Source organism: Ostrinia nubilalis, chromosome 11 (assembly GCF_963855985.1).
Source record: "Ostrinia nubilalis chromosome 11, ilOstNubi1.1, whole genome shotgun sequence".
Lineage (NCBI taxonomy): Eukaryota > Metazoa > Arthropoda > Insecta > Lepidoptera > Crambidae > Ostrinia > Ostrinia nubilalis.
In genome coordinates, this window is record NC_087098.1 from 616,761 (window position 1) to 642,024 (window position 25,264).

Here is a 25,264-nt window from a genome sequence, read left to right on the forward strand (position 1 = left end):
TTCTTTTTCTAGCTTGTCTTTTACAAAAGTTGATCTTTGAATAGTCTACTTTTGTAAAAGAACAGCCTAGAAAAAGTTCTCGTATCACGCGACCTTCACCAGGTCGGTTCACTGCGTAGAAGGTCGCACACTACATCCTCCCTTTTCTGCCCTCTATTAATTTTCAAACTCAAACCGTTCCAGGAGCTGGACATCCCGCGCACCATCAGCATGCTGCACCAGCAGCGCGCCAACCTCGTGGACAGCGCGCCGCAGTACCAGCTGCTGCTGCGTCTGCTGCTGCACTACCTGCGCCAGTCGCGACTCATCTGACCCGGCTCGTCTGACCCGCCTCGTCGGAGCGGTGAGCTGAAGTCAACTCTATAGCCTTGGATATAAGGCACAAAATGTGCCTGTCACCTGTCTGTAACGCCATACAACTCTAACCAGTCGCACCTCAGCTGACCCACCTCATTCTAGCGGTGAGCTGATACCAACCTTAAGCCTTGGATATAGGGCACAATGTTCTGAGCTACCTGTCTCTAACGCCATTCAACTGTAACCAGTCGCACCTCATCTGACCCGCCTCGTCGGAGCGGTAAGCTGATACCAACCTTAAGTCTTGGATATAGGGTACAAAATGTGCCTAGCTATAGTCCGGTCGCCGAGCACGTAGAATTTTGGCTGATGACCCCAAGCTGGAATCCTTATCGCTCGCGCGTAATTATGTTGGTGTCGCGCTCGCACACTCACTGCGGGCGCCCGTCGCACAGTCGCGACAGCAATATAATTACGTGCGAGCGATAAGGGTAGCTTGGGGTCATTGGACAAAATTCTACGTGCTCACGGACCGGGCTTTACCTGTCTGTATCGCCATTCAACCCTAAACTGTTCTAGGGTAGTCAAAGCCTTGGATATATGGCATAAAGTGTCTTGAGCTACCAGTCTGTAATGCCATTCAACTCTACCCAATCCCGGCTCATTTGACCGGTGAGCTGATACCAACCTTAAGCCTTGGATATAGGGCACAATGTCCTGAGCTACCAGTCTGTAACGCCATTCAACTCTAAACTGTTCTAGGATAGTCAACCTTAAAGCCTTGGATATATGGCATAAAGTGTCCTGAGCTACCAGTCTATAACGCCATTCAACTCTAACCAGTCCCGCCTCATCTGAGCGGTGAGCTGATACCAACTTTATAGCCTTGGATATAGGGCACAGTGTCCTGTAACCTAATTCACGTAACAAAACTTCAATGACATGCAAGCGATTTGATCGCTGGAGTCACTTTTCGTATTTCAATTTCGTTTTTATGCGTGTTCAATTCATTCACCTACTACCTATTTTGAAGTTTGATTCAAATTATTAAACGTCAAATGACAAATCGCTGAGTTGCGATCCTATCGAGTAATCTTTCTATCAAAATGACACGTGAATATACACTGAGGACTGTTTTTAAATAGGACGACTTCTAAACGTCAACGGATTTTTCTGTGTCAAAGTACGTGAATTAGGCCACTGAGCTACCTGTCTATATCGATATTCAACTCTAAAGCTCTGGACATACGGCACCTAATGTCCTGAAACAAGTGAGCAACTAACCTCAGATACTACTTAAGTGCCTCTGTTGAATGAAATTCAATTCAATTCAACGTTAAAGCCTTGGATACGGGGCATTAAATGTCCAACCAAAGCTAGTGAGGTTTCTCAAGTGTTTAAACCCTCATTTCCACTAGTGGCAACGACTCTAAAGCATCGGATACAGAGTATTATAAATATCTCGAAACAATTAAGGAACTAATGCGTTGCGTATAACTTATCTTCCATCAAGCGTTCCGATCATACTATGCTTTTACCTGACATTGTTTGAATACGTCACAAGCTCCAAAGCACGTACAATATTTTCTCTCAGTTTTTGATTCACAATAGAGTCCCACTTGTGCGGGACATCGCGTAGTTTTCAGTAAATCTTTCGGTTTGGACATCCCACGGTAATGTCCACTCTTATTTAATCCCCTCATGTATTCAAGGCTCTATATTCGAATTGAAAAAACGTCGCTATAATCGTAAATTCTGTAATATAGCTATTACCCTACGTCCTTGTAGGTAAGGTGCATTTAGTTGTGCACGCTCACGCTAGCCAAATAAAATAATGTATACGAGGTCACTTTGACAACTTCAGAGTTGTCAAGTAATAAACGAAAAATGAAACGAGCCCGAGTCACTTCACATAACATATTCGTCTTGCTCGCTCACGCCGGCAACCCAAGACGAGTAAGAGAAATAAAAGGTTTAAGAAGTGGACTCATTGGTAAAATAACGAATTTTAAAACTGTATTCGAGGAATAAAAATATTGCATTGTTATAAGAAATTTTGAAACTGGTGATTTTCAACTGTTTTTAGAATAATGATCCTGTTTTATTTTAACACTTTTTACGTAAAATAAAACAAATGCTCATTTTCTTATCAGTCACTAGGATTATTATAATTTGATACGAGTTTTTTGTAGATACTTGATTACATATTTATAATTATACTTTATTTAATGTACCCCTGTGAAATATTATTCAGATTACCATGATGATGAATTTATTTACATTGTGATATTCATCATTTATGAGTACTCAAATAAGATCGGAAATAAATAAATTATAATAACTCACTAAATGAAGTAATAAAATAAGTTTATTCGTCAATAATTACTTACTTTACCACCGTTATAAGTTTCAGAATATCGAGATTTCACTTATTGACTGACGACTAATCTTCCATCTTTTCGTCTAGTTGTTTTGTATAATATGTCTTTGTAATTAAATGAAAAAAGAAAACCAACTACAATAAATGAACTTTAAAAGTATTATTACTAATTAGATAAAATGAATTTACTTGTGCCTTTACTGTGTTAAACTAAAATGTGTATTTGTATAAATGGTATAATATTCTTAATCTTATATGTAGTTGATAAGTTCAATCATGTGCCTTACAAATCGGAGATTATTCGCGATCTGATATCATTTTATACGTGCCTTCGTAGATTAAGTATTACTAATTTTACTCGTGTCTACGCTAAACGGTACGCGAGTGCATAGAGATTTCTCGCTCTATGGTGAAGTGAAGGTACAGATGACAGCATGTCAAGGGAAACACCGTGGCTTTTAATGTAGTTGTATTAGGAGCCATTTTGCAACAAAAATGTGATGCCATCTGTACATCTCGTCCACGCAAAAACTGTTTTTAGGTCAAACGGCAACTTTTTGAAACGTTCAAGAATATATTTTTCTGGACCAGTTTAGAAGAATCAATATGCTAAAATTATAAAGCTGAGATTCGTTATGTAACATTATACCTGCATGATGTATGATATAAATGTAGGATGTTATAATTTGAGTAACAGAATCAAGTATCAAGCGTCCTTTAAATAGAGAGCTTCATAGAAAAGGGTAAGAAAAAAAATCGAAAATGTATTTTCTTTACCCACCTATCCCGCCTTCCTGAGCTGTAAGAATTCAAGACATCTGTTCAGCTTCCAAGGTTCAGAGACTGGTTCCTTGGCACTAAACAGACGGAACTGAAGTAACACAGTGCGAGCTCCGAGGCCGAGTTCCGTGACCCGAGGTTCCTGGCCAATGTTCCGAGTTCCAGAACTGAGTTTCAGGTTCCGTATTCTAGAGCCTGAGTTCCGAAGGCCGAGTTCCGAGTTCGAGGTGCCGACTGAATGTGCTTAGTTCCTCTACGGGGCCGAGTTCCAAGTCGAAGTTCTGCGGAACTGTAGCAGAGTCTGAATTCCCAGCTTCAGGTTTTCCGTTTCCAAATCCATTGCAAATATAGACCATAATTTTTAAATCAACTAGATGTTCAAAGCTGAGTGAAGCACAAGTGGGTCTTATTTGGCTACCTACCTACATTTGTATAATAAATCATGTTGTATAATTTATTTGTATTGTAACCTAACGAATCTACATTAAGTTGAGGCCCGTGGACCAGTTTTTGCGTGGACAAGGACCGCTACGATGCGCGTGTCTTAAAGCTCATTAGTAATTTATTAAAATATTCTAATAGGTATTATGACACCAGTCAATGCATTATTATTTAAATTTAGCAATGTAAAGACTCTTTTTGAAGTTGACGAATCAAATGTTGTTTTATTTCAAACATTCTCTTTCTAGTAGAGACTTACCACGAGAATATTGTTACTGGTGTCATCGCGCCTAAATAAATTAACACAAAAATCTTACGTTACATTAACGCCAATTGGCAAGCCATAATGCACTGTCCACTCCCGACAGTATTAAGTATAGACCTACTAAATTAAACAAAATGTCACCATAAAAGTTTAAGTCTGAGTTAAACCATCATTAGGCAAGTGGATTTCATTGTATTCGTAGATATGTTTTGTGCTGGTAAGCCTAATAAATAATGAATTTGCTCACACATTTCAAATAGATAAAAATAAGAATGTAACGTAAGCTTTTTGGAGAAAAGAGATTATAACTTCATAAAGTGTCTTATACAAAACTCAAGTTTTTGATAATTTTTACGTTGTCTTGTATATTGTGTGATTTACAGTACTGTTCGGGTGCGTTCGGATGTGTTCATATGTGTCAATGTTCGTATTTTCTAGTCCCGTGGCAACTATATTACTGTTAGGGTGTGTTTTGTAATTTGTTCCGTTTTATAATCGTTTTAAGCACAAAAGTTTTATAAGCACTACGTTTTTGTCTCTGGTTTTATAATTTTGTATATTGTTTTGTATGATAATTTTATTTATACGGTATTTACTGAACGATTTTTATTATATTCGAATTCATTCATGTATCAAATTCAGTATTGAAATGTATTTATTCTGTTGTGAAGATGTTCGTTCTCATTTATTATGCGAGTATAATAACAGAGAGAGATGTATTTCATGAAAGCAATAATTTTCTCAAACTTTGTGATGTTTGTATTGACAATAAAAATGTTAATATCAATTTCCTGTTTCGTTTTGATTAGAAGTTGTGCAGTTTCGGTGCCAGTCTCACGTTCCAACGTATCGATGTATTTTATCACGTGGATAATGTGGAAATAGGAAATAATACAATCAAATACCGTAGTCTAACCAATATATTTCTGTAAAAAATTACAATTACAATAGCCTAATTAAGAAACCGCCCTCACGGCGGCGGGTAGTAGGGTCGCAGCGGAGGCCCGGGCGGCGGGCCGGGGGGCGGGGCCCCGCGCGCCGGGAAGTAGCCGGGCGGCGGCACGCCCACCGGCGGCGGCGGCGGCGGCACCGGCGGCCCGAAGCGCGCGCCCGCCGGCTCGCCGTACACCAGCGGCGGCAGGCGCGGCGGCGGCGGCAGCCGGGGCGGCGGCACGTGCCCTGCGCATCCAAGACAATGGCTGGCTCAGTTAGGCTACTCTAAGAGCGCTTTCACATTTAGGCGATTTAGCAGCGCGACTAAAGCCTGGTCCGTGAGCACGTAGAATTTTGTCCAATGACCCCAAGCTACCCATCCTTATCGCTCGCGCGTAATTATATTGCCGTCGCGACTGTGCGACGCGCGCCCGCAGTGAGTGTGCGAGCGCGACAGCAACATAATTACGCGCGAGCGATAAGGATGGGTAGCTTGGGGTCATTGGACAAAATTCTACGTGCTCACGGACCAGGCTTTAGCTGCCGAAAATTTAATACTATGTGACAGCGGATACATGCCTTCACATTATAAAAATGCCGCTATCGCGCTTCTAACGCCCTAATGTGAAAGCGCTCTAAATATAAGTCGCTTCTTATAGTCTGCTTATTTCGGACCTATCCCTCTCCCTATTCCGGCATCTCGTGTATTCCCATTATCCCCCTATACTAAAGACCTTCCGTCCCTTATACACGAGCGGCTCTTAGCCGACGGCAGTGGCAACGGCAGCTGTCGCCACCTTTTGGCGGCAGCTGTGGACTCGTCGACGACTGCCGTCGACAGGGGGCGTTTAGCTGCAGTTGTAGCTGTCTCTTTGTACAAGATGCGACAAGCTACAACTGCAGCTAACGCCACCTGTCGGCGTCGACAACTGCCGTAAACACTGACGTTGGCTAAGAGCCACTCGTGTATAAGCCTTAGTGAGCTGCCACACTGGCGCCAAGTGTGGCAAGGCCCTTAGGTTCGCCACATACAGGCTTCACGCCACAGCCACGTTGACGCCGGTGGCGCGCCACGCGAAAATGTTTTGAGGCTGTGCCGTGAAGCCCGTGTGCGGCAACTCTAAGAAGGAAGGTCTTTGTATAGAACCTTACTCGTAACATTTAGGCCCCTCCTCGCACACGGCGATTTTATAGTGATGCTGTCGCGCGTTTCATAAAAGAGCGACCGCATCGCTACTAACGCGCATTAGTCGCATTTGCAACGCGCTACAGCATCGCAACTGTATCGATACAAACGCGCGACCGTGTCGGATTAGAGCCTGTCCAGTATAGTTCCAAAATACTGGACTGTCCTGTCGATGACATTGACAGTGGGGCGCCACCGTCAATACCGGATCGCTGGTTCAGATTTTTGCCATGTTGGAAACCATATAGTTGAACGATGGTAGCGCCCCCCTGTCATTGAATTTGGTGGGACAGTTCAGCGTGGGTCATCTATAATTAAATGTATGACGGATTGTACAGCGCCCCTAGCGGAAACTTCAGAACTAAAATCTTCATATATTTTTTAAAGATTTTAGTTCTTGAAGTTTCCGCTAGGGGCGCTGTACAATCCGTTTAAAAATTATATGAACGGATTGTAACAGCGCCCCAAGCGGAAACTTTTAAGAACTACAATCTTCATATATTTTTTAAATAGTTCTTGAAGTATCGATAGGGGCGCTGTACAATCTGTTTGAAAAATAACCGAAACCAGGCCTAAAGCGCGCCAGACACGCTACAAAAATCGTCGTGGGCGAGGGGCTTTATCCTCCTTGTGTCCCCACCATTAATTTGTCCACCACCGGCGAATATCGGGAAAAAATTGATATCCGCCAGTGGGGGACAGCGCTACCTAACTGTTCCCATTAGGCCCTACTGGCGGACACTGGAAAAACGAATAATGGGGGACACCGGAACTATTTTTTTGTGGCTCCGCTTTAAAAACACTTGCAATCCGCCAGTGTAAGTCACTTATTTCTTTCCAATATCAACCAGTTGGGGCCAATGGAAAAAAAATAATTAGCATTGGCCCACTCCCTATATCCGTGTGCCCTTCAATCGTTCCATTTTCCCCCACTATTCGTCTTCCCAGTGTCTCATCTATTCCCGTTGTCCATCACTGGCAAACATCGAGAAAGTTATTATATCCGCCAGTGGGGGACAACGCTACTAAAATACTTCCCGTTGGCCCCTTCTAGTGAAAAACGGGAATAGATGAGAGCTAGCTCGAGTCAGAACATACGGTCCTTTACTTCGGAAACTATTGCCCTGCGATTACAAACATACTGCTCACCAATCGACTATTAAAGCAAAATAATTCAAAATAAAAGCAATTTAGTCAAAATATTAAAATTAGATTTCATACCCAACACTGGGTAACAAAATAAAATATTAAAAACAAAAATGAAATAATCAAAAACAAATGCTCGTTTTCACCATCAATCCCTAATTTTTAAGCGACCTAAACAACATTAGGGGTCACTTATAATTAGGGATTGATGATGAAAACGGGCATCAATCATAAAAATTGATGGTCATCCAACTGGATGGAGAAAAGTAAAATCAGAGTAAATACAAATGAGTAGGTCATCTTCATAGAAACGCACCGAGCGCTGACAAAATTCGGCGCAACACCTGCACCCCGCTAATCCCCGCTAAATTTTGTCAGTGTGTGCGTGCGCGCCGCATACGTATTAGCGCGCTCACATACAAACCGCGCTCGGTGCGTTTCTATGAAGATCACCTACTCATTTGTATTTACTCTGGTAAAATAAAAGAAAACAGAACGATAGGTACATGGCTCACCCGGCGGCGGCCCGGCGAAGGCGGCGGGCGGCGGCGGCGGCGCGGGGAACGCCGGGAACGCGTAGCGCGGCTCCGGCTTCGGCTCCGGCTGCAAATAGATTTGTGAGACCTGGCACGAAACCATTGGGTATAAATTAATAAAAATAAAATAAAAACAATATTATACTCTATTATAATATGGCCTGTCTTAAGAACATAATTAGAACGCTTTAGCGACTTTAGCAGCGCGACAAACGCGCTGCCGATAATTTCATACTACGTGACAGTGGATGCCTGCTTTCACATTATAAAAACGCCGCTGCTGCGCTGCTGTCGCGCTTCTCGCGCCCTAATGTGAAAGAGGCCTTATTTAAAACAAAATGTTAGTAAATAGGCATAGCCTCCACGTAAAGGGGCGAACATCCACAGCCACCGGTGGCTGACGAGCGAAATCCTTCGCTTGCAAACGAAGAGGGTCAATGAATAAATTCGTATCGAATGGCCGCCAGTCCGCTAGCGGTAACATGTTGCGGATACCGACTCGCCAATGACTGCCTCTTCTAATCAAATCGCCCGCACCACCGGTAGCTGTTTAATGACCCATTTAGCTTGGTTAGTTTTTAAAAGCAAATCTAGTCACAGACAAATAAATGCTATTTCGTATAATGCCAATAACAGTCTCCAAAGAGCCTTTTAAAACTACAATAGATGCAGGCCACATATTCAGTAAAATCCGGTCACCGAGCACGTAGAATTTCGTCCCATGACCCCAAGTTTCTACATCTTTGAATGCAGTTCCAATTCTTTTTCAAAAATAAAGGAATGTTTTCTTTGAATAAAATTTTCTATCTACAGTATTTAGAGTACTTTCCCTCTAGGTGGCATTACAAAATTCCACCCTGTATTTCTGTCGCGACTGTGTGACGGGCGGCCGCACTGAGTGTACGAGCGCGACAGCAATATAATTACGCGCGAGCGATAAGGATGGGTAGCTTAGGGTCATTGGACGAAATTCTACGTGCTCGGCGACCGGACTTTAGTGAATGAATATATTCAAATGAAAATAAATTAAAATAAAGTGACCAACCTTGGGTTCCCCATTCTTGATGGGCGTGACCGGCGGCTTAGCAACGGCGACAGGAGATGCGGAAGCTGGCGGAGTACCGCAGGGCGGTTTCTTGTCGTTTTTTGGCGCCTGCGGCGCCGGCGCCGGCGGGGACTCGGCGCCCGCGGGCTGCGCTTGCAGCGAGTACAAGTCTAGCACCTGCAATTCATTTAAAAACATAAAATATAGAAGGTATAAGGTAGCTCAATAATAAATAAGTACCCAAATCTATCTTATATCTCTTTTACCAGTGATGGACTTTGCTATTCAATGGAATACCAGTCAAATAATCCGCTCCCAGAATTTAATTATGGCTATGGATGGCCGATCGTATTTAATAAGAGGAAAAGAAAAAAAAAATATCTATGCAAGCGAAAGGTCACTAATTGACTGACTGACTCACTCACTCATCAAATCTCAGAAATTACAAGTGCTAGGAGTCTCAAATTTTGCATGGGGGTTCCTTTTAGAACATACTTAGGTGCTCACTAAGATGAGATTTTGCAAAATTCAACTCCTAAGGGGGTAATATGGGATCCACGCGTACGAAGTCGCGGGCGGCCGCTAATTATAGATAAATCCAACTGGCACATAGTACTCCATCTCAAATTATACCACATAAAGTTCCTGAACACATAAAAACCGAATCTAACATTAAACGCTTTTCTAAAGCTCTGAGACAATATTCAATACCTAAATGTTTCTACTCAATTAACGAATATCTAACAACTGACCACCGAAAATGTCTCTTGATACTTTAATTTGTAATCTGCTTGTTTTGTTATTTTTTAGCATCGAAGTATGCAATTATGTTACATCTCATATTATGTATAATGTATATAGCCACCTACTCTGTTGCAATACCTCCTAGGTCACTAAGTCTTAAGCCCATGTGTATGTAATTTCCACCATTACAATAATTGTCACTTAGTACGCAATAAAGATTTGAATTTGAATAAAGGTCTAGCATTTAACTCAGTCAGTGCCTGAGGTATAGGAGCGGCACAAGAGGTGTGACATTGACATAATTTATTGTGATGTGACAGATCTGGAGCATATTTGAAGTCTTGTTGACGACGTCCCAAAAACACCCTTCTGTGCCGATTCCATACCTAACGCACCGATTAAGTTAAGCGTTAGACCTGAACTCAACAGGATCTACTCATTGAAGAATTGAAATTTTTAGAAACTATACAAGTTTCTCCATAGTTTAAAACTTTTAAAGTATTGTAGTACAGTGAAAAACTTATCAACAATACTAACCTGGTGGCAAATATCTTCTAAAAGTTCCATAGTAATATCTTCAACGAACATGTCCCACCACGCGTTATGCTTCGGTGTCCGTCCATTCCAGTCCACCACTTCAAACTTGCTGAGCTTTCCTGCGAGGAACATAAGCGCCACAGCAATGACTTCTGGTTCCCATTGCAGGCATAATGTGGTACATAAACTGAAAATATACAATTTAGAGTGGGTGAACACACAAATGACATTAACACTTTTAACTGTGAATGATTAATTACACTGGTCAACAAAATTTTAACTTTGTCGTGCCACACGGATTTTTTTGATATTTTTTAGTTTAATTGGTTATTGTAAGAAAATACCAACTGTTAAAAAAAAATTGCTAGACAAGGATTTTATTCTATTGAGTAATTTGAAATATTAGGAAAAAACGCAGATCTCGTAAATCAAAAGTTATTTTTTTATAAACGACTTAATAATCTAAGATTTTCTTGAATATTTAGCTTCTGGTTGGTCTCTTTTAATTATCCAGCAGTAATCTGCTAACATATTTGGGCTCCATTTGCCCTGGTACCGATTTTCCATATTAGAAATGTCCTGATGGAACCTCTCACTGTGCTCGTCGCTGACAGCCCCAAAATTGTCAGAAAAAATCCAGTGCGAGTCTAAAAAATAGATCTTAAGTGACATGTTGCAACCCAATGCTTGATATGACAATAATAGCTCTCTAACCCACTCTCTGTAGCTGCCACTCTTGTGTTTTCCCAAAAAATTTGCAACAACATTTTTAAAATCCTTCCATGCAGATTTTTCTAAATTGCTTAATTTTTATTCAAATCTTGAATCTTTTATTAACTACCTAATTTGAGGGGCAGCAAAAATACCCTCTTTTATCTTTGCATCACTTATTTTAGGGACAACACATTGACCTGAAGTGGACGGTTGTGAATTGTCGTTCTCAACAGACGTAGTTGCAACTGGTATTAGTTCTGGCATTTTTTTTATAATGAGAGGCTGGTCTTAAAGCTGAAGATAAGTTATGGTAAATAACTGTGTTTTTATTCTTGTAATTTATACCTTTTATGTCAGTGGGACAAAAATAGCAATCAGAAACGTGATCTCGCTGTTTAGTCCATATCATGGGTACAGCAAACGGCATAGGTCGTGCACCTTCGTTCCAGATATGAGGGTCGTTATGCAACAGACATAAGGGGCCCAGGATTTGTCTTGATGGGCGGCAGAAAAACAAAAACAAGGGTGATAACACTCCAACACAAGATTCGTAAAATTTCTTCGTTGTTTTTTTAATGTAAGTTCTCCGCAGACATAGCAAAAAGAGTTAGGATCATTATTACACTTCCTCGACATGTTCACAGGGTTAATAAATCCAAAACAATGTTCAAATTCAACAACAAATAATTTTATAACAATTTACTTGTAAGCATTTCTGTTAATTTACTGCCCTAGTACTAGTTATGAGTATTACCGTATCACAACAAACATGAGGCTAATTGACATAAGACAACTGTGCTTTAATAATGAGGGTGCAATGTGTTGTTTTGTTTTAGGTGGCGAGTTTTATGTTAAAGACTCTAAACAATTAAGTTCTCGAGATACCCACATATTAAATACCGGCCAATAATCAAAAGTCACGTGTATCTCTCTAACTACTTGACATTGGCAGAATCACTGCGTGGCTAGAGATGGGTTTCCACCCGGGTAAAAACCCACATGAGGGTAAAAACCCAATAAAAACCCGTTTCATTCCACCCGTGGGTGTTTACACCGGGTGAAAACAAATAACTTTATAATTATTTCAATTGGTATCTTTTCTTTATTTTTATTGAATTTTTCTCATTTAAGTTTATTGATTAATAAGTAATAAGTCAATTTTAACACTAATATGCATTTATATCGTGGCCAAATCGTAAAATTGATCACGTTATGATGATGTGACCAATTATTTTATAAAATGGTGTTATTTCAAGAATCGTTGAACCGATTTAGAAGAAATTTAGTAGGAACACAATAATTTGTGATCATGGTAAGGACATGGAGGGGGGGGGGGGGGATGCCAAAGATGCCAAACTCTCTCTTTGATGACATTACGGTATAAAGTTACAAATAACAACACCAACTACAAAGTACTTCAGCTTAAACACTTGAAATCGAACCGCCCTTCCGCCACTGTAACGCATTGTAACGTTTTTCAAGACCTCCTCTCCCCCCAGATTGCATTGCGTAACACTAGAACGCCCCCTTAGCAACAAATACCACTTCTCACTTAAAAAAAACTCTATTTTTGTTTTCACCCACCAGAATGGGTGATAATGGGTAAAAACCGGGTTTTTACCCAAATCACCCAGTTTTAACCCAATCGGGTGAAATGGGTTTTTACCCACTACCCATCTCTATGCGTGGCGCCCTGGGCGCTACAGCGGGACAGTCCATCCCAAAAAAAAAAATAAAAAAAATAATGAGGGTGGATTGGTAAAACAAAATTAGCTATCAAAGTTTGTGTGGCAAAACCAGTGTTGACCAGTGTTATTATTCTACAGCCATGGGTGTACCCACATTGGAATTCATTCTCAAACTAAGCAACAGAAATAAACAAATCATGTTTGTTCTTAATGATAGAAGATATCTGCTGTTGTTTCAAAGATTTTCCCAAAAAAGTATAAAGTAGATTTTCCTAAACAAGGAGCATGCAAATTTAACTTTATTACCTAAAAAACTACTATTAGTAGCTCCCAATATTAAAGTCTATATTCACAAACATTACTATGAGGTCTCACAGTGCGCGTGAACGCACAGGTTAATACACGAACCAATCAGAGCTCTATTCAACATTGTGCAATCGATTTGCAAGCATCGTTTGTGAATACAGGCGTTAGTTTACAGTTTGAGCAAGGAGTTAAATAATAAACTTACCTGTCATTGACAAAAGTCCAGGCCATCTGCACCATCTTCTGTAGCTTGGCTTTGTCGCCCTTCAGGCACTTGGCGTACTTCAGAAGGTAGCCGTACGGGTGCTCCACCTGCAGGTCGAACTTGATCGTCTGCAGCAGGATGCGCTCCAGCGTCATCACCTCCTCCTTCGGGTCCTCACCGAAAGACCCGAACTTCTCTTCCGTGAGCAAAGATTTGGCCACTTTTATTATATCTTTACACTTCTTCGGCGTCTCTTCCACTTTACCCGCCAGGAATAAACAACAACACGCGGTTATGTACCTCGGAAAAGTTCTGAACGAGTGGAACATGTAAAAACGATGAAAATAAACAACACCAGTCGCCACTGTATTATAACCTAAGTCCATTTTCGAGCCAGTGTCGATGATAAACCGCGCACCTTCTTTCCGATACCTATTTTCCGTTTCGTTACTGATCCCATCGCGAAAAGACGGCGTATTTTGCAAATCTTTTTTATCATAATACCAATAAGGCATTTTGAAGCTAAATTAAAATCAAATTATCAATAATTCGTCACATTAACCTGTGCCACCACAAAATAAATAATCACTGAACACAAATGCCAAAAACGCCAAATTGACAACTTAATTATATACTGTGCTCAAACTACTATCACAGTAGTTTGAGCCTTATTGCACCATGCAACAAAGGTGAAAGTGAAAAACACAATTTTCGTTCACAACATTACGAAATGTCAAATTAGAAAACGATGTTGCCAATCTAAAAAAATATATAATGTTGTCATACTCTGAACAAAAAACTAAATCGAACGAGCTAAAAATTTTACTCGAAAAATACCACGACCCTATTTTTGATTCAGTTTCAGTGGTATTTTTAAAAATAAATATACAACCCCGTTTTACCACCACTTTAAATTTACTATTATAGCCTGACCAGGAACATAAAAACCCTCGCCATGTTGCGGAAAACTAATGGTACTAATTTCTTTTAATGGCAACAGTAACTGAAAACTTCATTGACATGTCACCTTGCATGTCAGTCTATTGCTGTCAAAGTGTAAACAAACTTTATTTTAAATGTGCGCAATTGATTTTGTGAATTAAATTGCTAAAATCTTTTTATAGTCGTGAAAGAAAAGTGGTTCACAATGTGTTAAAGTATTTGTCGAAGAGAAATACTAAGGGTTCGGACAATATTTTCATCGAATAATGTTTCCGACAAAGGTTGTCAAATTGACTGACATGTTTATCGTACAGTACAGTCCACTATGAAAATTAGCTGTGGTTTGTGTCAAATACCTATTTTAAAGTATTTTGTCACTTTCTAAGTGTTGAATTTAATGGAATTGGGAAAGAAGTACCGAGTTTGAAGCGTTCATGAGCAGACATTGCAGTTGAATATTCAAGTTCTGAATTTGATTATTGATGAATAATAAAATAAATCCTACTAACTCGATTGATGGTTTCATTTAATTTATTTAAACCAGGTTACCTATAATAATATGTTTTCGTTAATTTATGAAAAAATCAAATTAGCCCGTAATCCTGAATCCTGATACATATAGTTAGCCTATTAATTTAACACAGGTACGACTGTACTCAGTGTTGCACTATCAAATGCAATTGAAGCGCCTCTATGCCAGGGTTTTTATGTTCCTAGTCAGGCTATATAAACCGTTACTTTTGCGGGTATTTTTATTGTAATGAATAAGTAGATCCAAAAACCAAAAACAGTTAATAAAACTAATAGTATAACAATACCAATAAATATCAGTAATATTTTAAGTAATGATATAAATTATAAACTATTTTCAACTAAAAACCCCGGCTCGTCTGCAAGAGATCGCTTTCTAGCGATAAGACCGCCTAAATTGTGCCGTTCCTTATTGGTAACGTATTAAATCTTGCGTTTTGTTTCCAGGGTTTCCAGGTCTAACCACCCAACTGGGTTACAACCGTTATCTTATCACAAATTGTTTTGTAAATGTATTTAAGCTGTGATTCAATATTGTTATCATAATATGTATTATCGCAAACACAATCCCATTTGGCAGTGGGGTCTTATCTTTCGTGTTCTTGAGCATCGTTAATTAGTAATTTAAAGATACACTTAATGTAGAGAAGAAATATAAGAATTCTAACATTAATAAGATTAATAAATATAAAGTTAATAAAAACAGCAGATACCGAAAATTGTCGTACTACCCCGAGAGAGTAGGTAATGTTTGATGCAAGAATGTTAATTACCTATTTTATTTACTGTTTACCCAACTTAAATTATGATGGTAAACACATTATTTTCTGGAGACATAGTATGTATTTAGAATAGCGACCACTTCTCACTAGAATAGAAATGATTCAAACTTAAAATTCTTCAAACTGACGAAACGAAGGCCGGGTTGATAGTGTGACCTGCGTTCACCGCGCCTTATCATACTTGCTAATGTGAATAGTAACAACATACAAAACCCCAGTGATATCCAAGATTACTTCTTTACGTCAGTGTTAAAATGGCGCTCAAGAGCAGTGCGTGTGTGTTTCGGTTGAATAGCCTGCGACAAGCTGTTAGGGTATGTATTGTTTACATAATTAATTAATTACTTACGTAGCTAACTTACTTAATTAATAATTATTTTATATTTTTGTATTCTTTAATGTTAATAAAGATGATTTAGTTAGCGTACCCACTTATTTGGGAAAAAACACTTAATTTAAATTTTACTGAAATCAGTGTTATCATTATCTATTATTTAACTACGTCATGAGGACATGACGACGAGTCTCGTACGATAACTCCGTCATTCTTAATGAATAACAACTAATTACCTGAATACCTACTTACCTAAGCTACATTCAAAGAAAGCTATAACAACTGAAACAGGTTTACCTTGCCCATGAGTGATGTGATCAAGTCATGAGCATAACTTATCGATATTCAATGTAAAGGAGGCACAAATGAATGAACGAGACACGGGTTTTTTTTCAATGAACTTGCTATCAATTTCAGCTTTTATCAACGCACACAAGGCCTGAAGTTGTTCAGAATGGAAAAACCGGAGATTTTCCCGGAGCAAAGGCCCCATTCGTAAATGAAATAAAATTCTTGAACGAGAACAGCTATGATCCCATCCCTATTTATCGAGTGCTTGATAACAATGGCGAGGTTGTCGATAGTAGAGAAGAGCCGAATATCGATAATGAGACCCTCGTCAAAATGTATAAAACTATGGTACAGATGAATCAAATGGACAAAATATTGTACGAGTCTCAAAGGTATGTACTTAGTAGTAAAAACTTTACAAACAATGAAAAGAACTCACATGGATTTACTTTGCTATTATAACCACCTCCCGTAATAGGTAGGTACCATCGGCAATAGTGTTAACTATCCATTGCCTGTCATGTCGTCTCGTTCTATCGCAAAAATGATGATAGCGAGAGCAAAAACGTAAATGGATAGTTAACAGTGTGGCCGTGTGTACATTATGGCCATAGGTACCTATTAACTATGATAGTTACCCACCGGAAGTCAATTGACGGTCCTACTTAAAAATAGTTATTTGATTTATTTTTAACTGACTTAAAAAAAAGGAGGTCCTCAAACAGAAATTGCAATCAGAAAAAGATATTAACACTTGCTCGTTTTCCGCTGGTTAAACATAAACTCTATTGGTTTTTTGGAGTTTCCTAAAAGAATTTATTTGTCAGGAATTTTGTGAAACTGTAAACCAATAATGTTCCAGGCAAGGCCGCATATCCTTCTACATGACCAACTACGGCGAAGAAAGTATTCACTTGGGCAGTGCTGCGGCGCTTGCCCCACAGGACCTGATCTTCGCACAATACCGCGAGTTGGGAGTGTTGTTGTACCGAGGCCTTACTGTCACTGACCTCGTCAACCAGTGCTTCGGGAACTGCGAAGACGCCGGCTTGGGGAGACAGATGCCGGTGCATTACATGAGCAAGCCTCATAACATTGTCACCATATCCAGTCCTTTAGGTAAGATTTTTTGCTGATAGTTCCTCCAAATCTTTCTCTATTTTCTAATAGAGCGCGAAGTTCTTGATCTATCAAGAAGGGTTTAAGTTCCTAAACAAAAAACAAATATCGTATGCATAAGAACTTACCTCAGATGAAAGGGCAATAATGCAACTCTTGTGATCATTATTAAAATTTTGATTCTCTAAGTCTAGTCAAGCCCTTTGGTATACCAATTGTGTAAAATTAAACTTTTTTAATATTGATACAAGTTAATTGTAGTCCTGATCGTTTCCAGCCACTCAAATGCCGCAAGCGGTGGGCGCTGCGTACGCCTTCAAGCGCATGCCCAACAACGACCGCTGCGTCATCTGCTACTTCGGCGAGGGCGCCGCATCCGAGGGCGATGCACACGCAGCGTTCAACTTCGCTGCGACCTTGGACTGCCCTGTAATTCTCTTGTGGTAAATACCTACCTGAATTATAATGATTCATATTAATATTATTATGTTATGAAATGATTTTCTTCTTTTTCAAATTTCAGCAGAAACAACGGTTATGCAATATCGACGCCATCCCGCGAGCAGTACCGTGGGGATGGTATCGCGGCGCGAGGCCCAGCGCTGGGCATAAACACGCTGCGAGTGGATGGAACTGACACATTGGCTGTCTACAACGCTGTTGCTAAAGCAAGGGAGCTAGCCCTCAAGGAAAATAAGCCCGTACTTATTGAAGCTATGTCATACAGGTTACTGTTTTTAATAACTTTCAAATTCTTAACCGATTTCTAAACTCGAAATTTTACACTGCATCAAGCTCAGAAATTGAGGGATAGTTCTGCTTCCATTGCAGCCAGCCAAACGATTCTGAACTCTGCGCTAACTTAAATTTGTCTTGCGATTCACAATAATTAAAAAAAACATACAAAACAGAAAAAACATACTTAAAACATACTTTGAATGATCGATTAGGTGGTTTTAAAATTGTTAAATGATTAGGTATTGTACATTACCAATTTTTCATTTCTTCCTTAAGCAAATAAATTGTATTCTTCTTTCAGAGTTGGGCATCATTCTACATCAGACGACAGCACAGCTTACAGATCTGTTGAAGAAATAGAAAACTGGAATAAAGATCAAAATCCTATACAAAAGTTCAAATTGTACTTAGAAAGAAAAGGTAAACTACATCACCTGCAAGCGTTAATCAACAACGAGGTTATTTCTACCACCAAAACAACCAGGTTGTGCGTTTTGTATATTGTAACTTATTATTTCTCCTCAGGACTTTGGGATGTGGAGTCTGACAACGCGCAGCAGAAGGAGGCCAGGAACGTGGTAGTGAAGACGATGCAGGAAGCAGAGAAAAAGAAGCTGCCGCACTGGCGGGAGATGCTGGAGGACGTCTACTGCGAGATGCCGCCAAGGATACAGTCAGTATTACCTCATTAATCTCTAACTATCGTTATTCGTTGGTATAAAGATTAACAGATTTTTTTAAATAGGTGTAATATTTTGATTAGATGGAATTCACTTTATTTTATTTAAGTCTCCAAAAGTATAATCTCCTTTATATGACCCTGTTTCATGTCAATTATTTATTATCATAGATCATTAATATTGATATTTTTTTACTATTTTTCTTAATAATGATCTTGTTACAGGAAACAAATGAAGCAAATGGAAGATCATCTGAAAAAATACGGTGAACATTACCCATTAAACCAGCACCAAAGTGATTAATTTTAATTGTATTTTTTGAAAATATAAATACGATTTGTTATTTAATTAAATAAATATTATTTTTCTCTTACATACGAACATTGTTTATTTTCTCATTGTAATCATCGATAAATCAGATGATGTCACCGCACTAATACTATAAGTCGAGAACTTGAGATTTACCAGCTTTCGTTACTTATTAAATTATTACTTCGTGCACATGTACCAATAGATTATTTCATTTTTCATTCATTTTTGAATTTAATAATTATTAATATGTTATATAACTAACTAAAAGTAAAAGCTGCATATGTGTCTATGTATTCGCTCTATTAAAAATGGTAGTGTCGTCTTGACAGTAGTTGAGAGACATGACAGTTCATCATGACACTGACATGTATGTATTTTTGCCGAACATGTGTGCAAAATATTGAGTTTTGTTTAATTTTTTAAAATAAAAACCGAGAGAAATTAATCAAAAAACATTACACACGATTGTACGAAATGTCGCAATTTATCCATACCGATGTCACAGCAGTGAAATCGTACCGAAACCTTATATTATCAGGTACCATAAATTTCTTACTTCTCTCATCCATGATTGAAGGAATATCTCTAAAAAGAATTCGTTTCAGGTATCGGTAGTTCAATCAGCGTATTCGAAAAGGAATCCTTTAAATTATTGACACGAATTAAATGCCTTGAGGGGCAAAAAATTTATGGATTAGTGCCTTTGGAAAACAGCAGTAAAGTTCTTGTTTTTGGTGGGAAACAGTATACAGTTATCAAATTTAACGAAGACGGTACAAATGTTGAACGTTTGTTTATGCCACCTACTTGTGATGACTGGTTGCATTCAGCTGTATGGGTGGATGCTGATTCAGTAGCATTATTGACTGCTCACAACACAATTCAGGTATGTAGTTTCTGTTTTAGAAAATTTTTGTTCTTAAACATCAGTCCCAATGCTCCCAGTTGAGCCCCAAGAACTGAGAGCACTAGAACTGTTTAAAGCTAATTAAGTTTCCATCTGATATAAATAAAACTAAATATTAAAATTTTTGCCTGATACACATTATTATTTTCTTTTTAAATTTGAACATTTCATGCTACTGTTCAAGAGAAAAACCCTGCCTGTTGGTGACTGTAAGTGATTTTGTTGAGAAAAGTTTTTGACTTTCTCGCTTGCTATACATATTTGCAAATGAGTTTATTTGATTATATTTTCAGATATGGAATGTAACCACCCAAAGCATGTTAAGCCAGCACTTGAGCACAGACAACTCTATCCTGTACAGTGGCCTGTTGCTGCCGCTACAAGATGGCTTGGTGGTGTTCGCTGGAACCGTATATTCGGAGGTTATCATTCATACCCCTCAAAATGAAAAGCCTTTACACGTTTTGAAGGGACATAGGGTATGTATTGTTCTCATATAAATAAACTCAATAATTATGTTCATGATTTGTAGCATATTTTATGCAATGTGACTTAAGTTTTGCATTGAATGTATTAACAAATGTTTATATGAAAAAATTACATTATATTTGCCCTTATATAAAGTTGTATTAAGGTAGTAATATATTTTTTTACCGTGCTTTATTAATTTATTTTTCAGGGAGTAATATTCTCAATATCATGTGATCCAGAAAATTCTGTGATGGTTACAACTTCAGATGACAGATCAGTTAGAATTTGGCAATTAATACGAACCAATTACATATTACTATTGCCATGGAACACAACCGAATACTGGACGAATGTAAACATTGTGTGTAGCCAGGAAGTGTACGGCCACACGGCTCGAGTAATGAGAAGTTACATCACGGAAGATCTGATTGTATCTGTTGGGGAGGACTCAACTATATGTTTTTGGAACCACAAAGGAAACTTGCTTAAGAAAAATGAATCACACAAAAACTGCCCCATTTGGTCTGTAGATGGCGATTCCAGTCATTTATTTACTGGTGGTGGTGATGGGGCAGTCATTATGCATCCTTTGTCTATGGCTTTAGAGGAAGGTCAGCAAACAACAATACATTTAAACACTCAAAAAGAAATTGTACCAAAAAAAATTGCTATAACAGCCAGAAATAATCTTGTAATTTTAGACGACTCTGATGGGGTAATATACTATTACAAAACAAAGGCTATGACTACTGACACACATACAGTAAACATTTATTCTACTCTCAGATTTCTCAGTGCATCGAGCTGCAAGCAACTTTTTGCAATAGGAGACATGTCAGGCAAAATAGACATTTTTGCAGAAGATTGTAAACATGATTGTTTAAAAAAAAAAATTCAATGCAATATAAAAGTAGGTCCTACTCTTACTATGCATTGGGCAGGGAACAGGCATATAATTTTGTGTGGTGAAGAAGGTCTTATGACAGTCTTGACACAGACACAGACAGTAGAACCTGCACTAAAGATCCACAAGCTTGCCTTTTTGCCTAATTCTAAAGACAGAAGGGTCACAGCAGCTGCTTTGAATAGTCAAAACAAAATCATGGTAGTTGGTGATAGATGTGGCAATGTACACGTTTACATTGACGAACGAAAAATTCCGGTTCAAACATTCAAAAAAGTCCATGGTATATATGGGCCTACTTCAATAACAGTCAAACCAAATGAATTTATTACCACTGGCAGAGATGGAACCATTCGATATTTCGCAATAGATTTCTCATTAAGTAAAGACGACGAAGACGACGATTCTGTTGCAAAGTTTAAGAGTAGTAAAGATGTGGCATTTCAATGGATTGAAAGATTTATTGATAAAGATGAAAATATAATTTGTGGATTTAAAGAAAGAGAATTTGTCGTTTATAATGTTCAAAGCAATCTAAAACTGATAGCGATACCTTGCGGTGGTGGGCACAGGACTTGGGACGTCGTCCGAAACGTCATCTTATCTGGCAAGAAAACTGATGAATTCATCAAGTTGGTATATGCTAAAAATAACGCAATTTGCAGCCATACCTTCCAACTGAGCAAGGTAGTGTCTAAACACGTCATAAACAGCTCACATTCGAAGGAAATCAATTGCCTAAAGAGTTTTAAAAATGAATTGGACACAACTATTGCTTATTACGTTACTGGCGGGGAAGATACTACGTTAAGGGTGTCTTCTATTAATTCAGATATGGAAATCTGTGACGAGGTTGTTTTTAAGCATCTATCAAACATAAGGGCTTTAAAGATACTTGATTTGGAGGGTAGCATACTTGTCGTGTCCGGCGGTGGAAGAGCGCAGATGCGTATCCAAGCAATATACGTCTCTAGAGGCCATACACGACTTAAAGTAGCGGCGCAAGAGCTAACTAACTACTTAATCAAGGGTACAGATAAAGACAGAAAGTGTAATCAGTCTTGGAAAAACAACACAATAGATTTCGATCCAGAAACAAGAATCATGGATGTTGATCTACTGAAACAAGAGGATGACAACTTTCTCGTATTTGCGGGCTGCTCTGACGCTTATCTCAGAGTATTTGCATTTGTTAACGAATGTGATAATGCAACTTTCGAGCCTGTCGCTGAATTGAAGCATCACCAAACGTGCATTTTAAAGACGACTTGTATAAAGATTTTAAATAAAAATATTTTAATAACATGCACCACGAGAGGGGAAGTTTCCCTGTGGGATGTCAGCAATATTGAATCATGGGATGGCCTTAGTCCGTTTTTCACGACAACGACCAATAAATGTGGAATAAACAGCATTGACACACGCGTATATTATGAAAAGTTGCTTATTGCGACAGGGGGAGATGATAATGCTATACATTTAACCTTACTAGAATTCCCGAACAAAAATGTTTACGCTGCTTGTGTGAAGCGTACATGGTCCACAGACCAGTTCCATTGCTCTCAAGTCACTGGAGTGCGATTCGTGGATGATCTGCTGTTGTCGACTTCTATAGACCAGAGAATAACGTTGGCGCGGTGGCGCGTGGAAAAGCAGACGATAGTGTGCGAATTTCTGTCTCAAATCTTCAGCGATATTGCCGACATTCAAGGACTAGAAGTTCTTTCAGACACCGGGTAAGTTAGTCAAGAATAAAATTCATCTCATTATCACATAACATATGATTTGACTTGAAACTGTGATAAAAAATACTATTATTTTACTTTATTGTATACATTTTCGTGAACTTCCCATTTATTTTCAGCAATGTCATCAAGGTGTGCGTTTTCGGCAAGGGCTTCGAGATGTTGGAATTACCGAAGCCGTAAGCAATAAGCATCGCCTCCGCAACAAGCGATAAGCTATCAACAGCCGTTACGTAAGTACTGGCCAATCTAATCTCTGCTGCTTAAGTAACATATAAAATTGAATTTGCTGAGATTACAGAAGTCTGTGTCTGAGCAAAACTTTTAATTTTTTTTTCATGATAGTTTGTTAAGTAGGTATACAGTAGAAATAAATAAAATCCTACCATATAAAAGTATACCGCATATCTTTGTTGGTTCCGTCGGTAGAGCAGTAGCCTGTAATCAACTAATCAACTTCGTTAATCATATTCTGCCTTAATGATTTGATGATCTTTATCTTTTGTCACAGTCAGGGGGCTATCAGATTGTGGTATGTTTAACGTAAATTTAGATTGATAACACAATAAAGTACCTTCTCTGCAAAACTTTCGATAATATTCGTAATGTCTACTATCTCACATCCTAAAAGTAGAGTAAGTGAGAAGGATATAGTTGAGATCAAAATTCCTTTTTGGATTAGATCTGCGCACTAACAACAATCAGCATATTATTGCATGATAAGCTATCTCGGGAGGCAGGATATGGTATCAAGTGAATGCAGATATTATGCACTATAATGCATTACTATTGAGTACAGTTGCCGCGAATACTCGCTATTATTCGGTATTCGGCATTACTCGACATTTTTTTGATATTCGTCGAATACCGAATAATAGCTAGTATTATTCGGCATTCGGCGAATAGTCGTTTAAAATAAACTTTTAGTGAACAAAAAAAGTAATGAGTTAAAAATAATCATGTTTTTATTATTTTCCCTAATAAAACAATTCACAATATCAATTATTATTTGTAATAGTTATGTACCTGTGCCTATCATATTCATGAAATTAACCCTCCGTGTACAAGGTGACTAAAAGTTACGTCCCGTACCAGGTGGGGGTATGACATACCCTAATAAACAAAGTAAAAAAAAATTCATAGAATTTTTTTAGGTGGAATTTAATATTGATTATTTACGTATGCTTATTAGGTTTAAGAAAATATCTGAGCTGAAAATATGTATTTTAACATTTTTATCATAAAAAAAAAACAAAAAGACACAATTTCCGTTGTTCTTGTAATTTAGGAATCAGTTTCTTATGTATAATTTATAATTAGTGCCTCTAATTATGACAACCGTTTTTATTTAACAAAGTACAAGATATTAATGTACTTATAATTTAAAAGTAAATTAGAAACGACGACATCGTAAAGGTAGCAGGGAAGCGCTGGACGCAGGCCGCTACCAATCTATCAACATGGAAAGCATTGGGGGAGGCCTATGTTCAGCAGTGGACGTCCTATGGCTGAAATGATGATGATGATGATGATGATGATGAAATTAAAAACTGGAATTACATTTATTTTAATCATCGGTTTTCAATTTACCACAATATTCTGATGAAAGAAAATGAGTATGCTCAATGCATAAAATGGGAGCGTAACAATTTCATAAGTAGGTATGTATAACATGAAACAGATTTCTTTAACTTTATTGTTATCTTTTCTCACAACCTTAGAAGAAATTAGAAATATTATTTTTTTATGTCGAATAGTAATGTCGAGTTATTCGACTATTCGCCAAAGTGAATGGCGAATAATCGGTATTCGACTATTCGCTATAACCACTATTCGCGGCAACTCTACTATTGAGTACTGATAACGAGAAAGGTACTTTTGATAACTAAACGATTGTATTTGAGAAACTTTATGGACTGAGGTTTTGCCTAAGCCTTTGATAATGTCAAACTATTATATATTTCTTTTCGAAAACAGACATATAGAATGTTATACGTTTATTTCATTGTTTCGATTGATTTGTATGAACATACGTATGCTCAATTAAATTACAAAACACAAAAATCTTTAACTGACTGACATGTTTATGGGAGTCCAACAAGGAGCTACTTTTAGCCTTATATTGTTATTTGATAAACACATTATTTTTAAACGAAGTCCTAATTTGTTTTTATTTTTTTCATTGTAGCTTCAACGAGCCCGAGTGTATACGTATTACGTACCCACTACCAGAAGACGACGAAAATAATGATTATGAAGAGTTTACTGATGTAAAATCGAGAAAAGTCGTCAATGACAGCATTCC

General features: G+C 38.3%; 4 protein-coding genes across 4 annotated transcripts in view; 3 read left to right on the forward strand and 1 right to left on the reverse strand.

The window, feature by feature from the left end:
- LOC135075956 (tyrosine-protein phosphatase non-receptor type 21) overlaps nucleotides 1-4,950 on the forward strand; it is a 38,834-nt gene extending 33,884 nt beyond the window's left edge. Inside the window, exon 13 of the mRNA XM_063970403.1 lies at nucleotides 184-4,950. Coding sequence (XP_063826473.1) covers nucleotides 184-312 — 129 coding nt within the window. The 3' untranslated portion in view covers nucleotides 313-4,950. The remainder of the gene's footprint in view (nucleotides 1-183) is intronic.
- Nucleotides 4,951-5,133: 183 nt separating this feature from the next.
- On the reverse strand, nucleotides 5,134-13,805 carry LOC135075957 (cyclin-K). The gene is made up of 5 exons (XM_063970404.1): nucleotides 13,204-13,805; nucleotides 10,291-10,477; nucleotides 9,010-9,186; nucleotides 7,935-8,031; nucleotides 5,134-5,342 (listed from the first exon to the last, which is right to left on the reverse strand). Exons 1-5 carry the CDS (start codon nucleotides 13,716-13,718, stop codon nucleotides 5,134-5,136), a joined length of 1,185 nt encoding a protein of 394 aa, XP_063826474.1. The 5' UTR covers nucleotides 13,719-13,805.
- Nucleotides 13,806-15,661: 1,856 nt separating this feature from the next.
- On the forward strand, nucleotides 15,662-18,993 carry LOC135076024 (2-oxoisovalerate dehydrogenase subunit alpha, mitochondrial). Its single transcript, XM_063970467.1, has 8 exons — nucleotides 15,662-15,772; nucleotides 16,210-16,475; nucleotides 16,946-17,202; nucleotides 17,480-17,645; nucleotides 17,726-17,929; nucleotides 18,242-18,360; nucleotides 18,466-18,613; nucleotides 18,845-18,993. Exons 1-8 carry the CDS (start codon nucleotides 15,713-15,715, stop codon nucleotides 18,921-18,923), a joined length of 1,299 nt encoding a protein of 432 aa, XP_063826537.1. The 5' UTR covers nucleotides 15,662-15,712; the 3' UTR covers nucleotides 18,924-18,993.
- A 305-nt stretch (nucleotides 18,994-19,298) lies between these two features.
- On the forward strand, nucleotides 19,299-25,240 carry LOC135076021 (tRNA (34-2'-O)-methyltransferase regulator WDR6). Its single transcript, XM_063970464.1, has 6 exons — nucleotides 19,299-19,470; nucleotides 19,538-19,818; nucleotides 20,133-20,318; nucleotides 20,519-22,950; nucleotides 23,079-23,192; nucleotides 25,148-25,240. The coding sequence occupies exons 1-5, from the start codon at nucleotides 19,407-19,409 to the stop codon at nucleotides 23,140-23,142; spliced, it is 3,027 nt and encodes a 1,008-aa protein (XP_063826534.1). The 5' UTR covers nucleotides 19,299-19,406; the 3' UTR covers nucleotides 23,143-23,192; nucleotides 25,148-25,240.
- The last annotated feature ends 24 nt before the right edge of the window (nucleotides 25,241-25,264 follow it).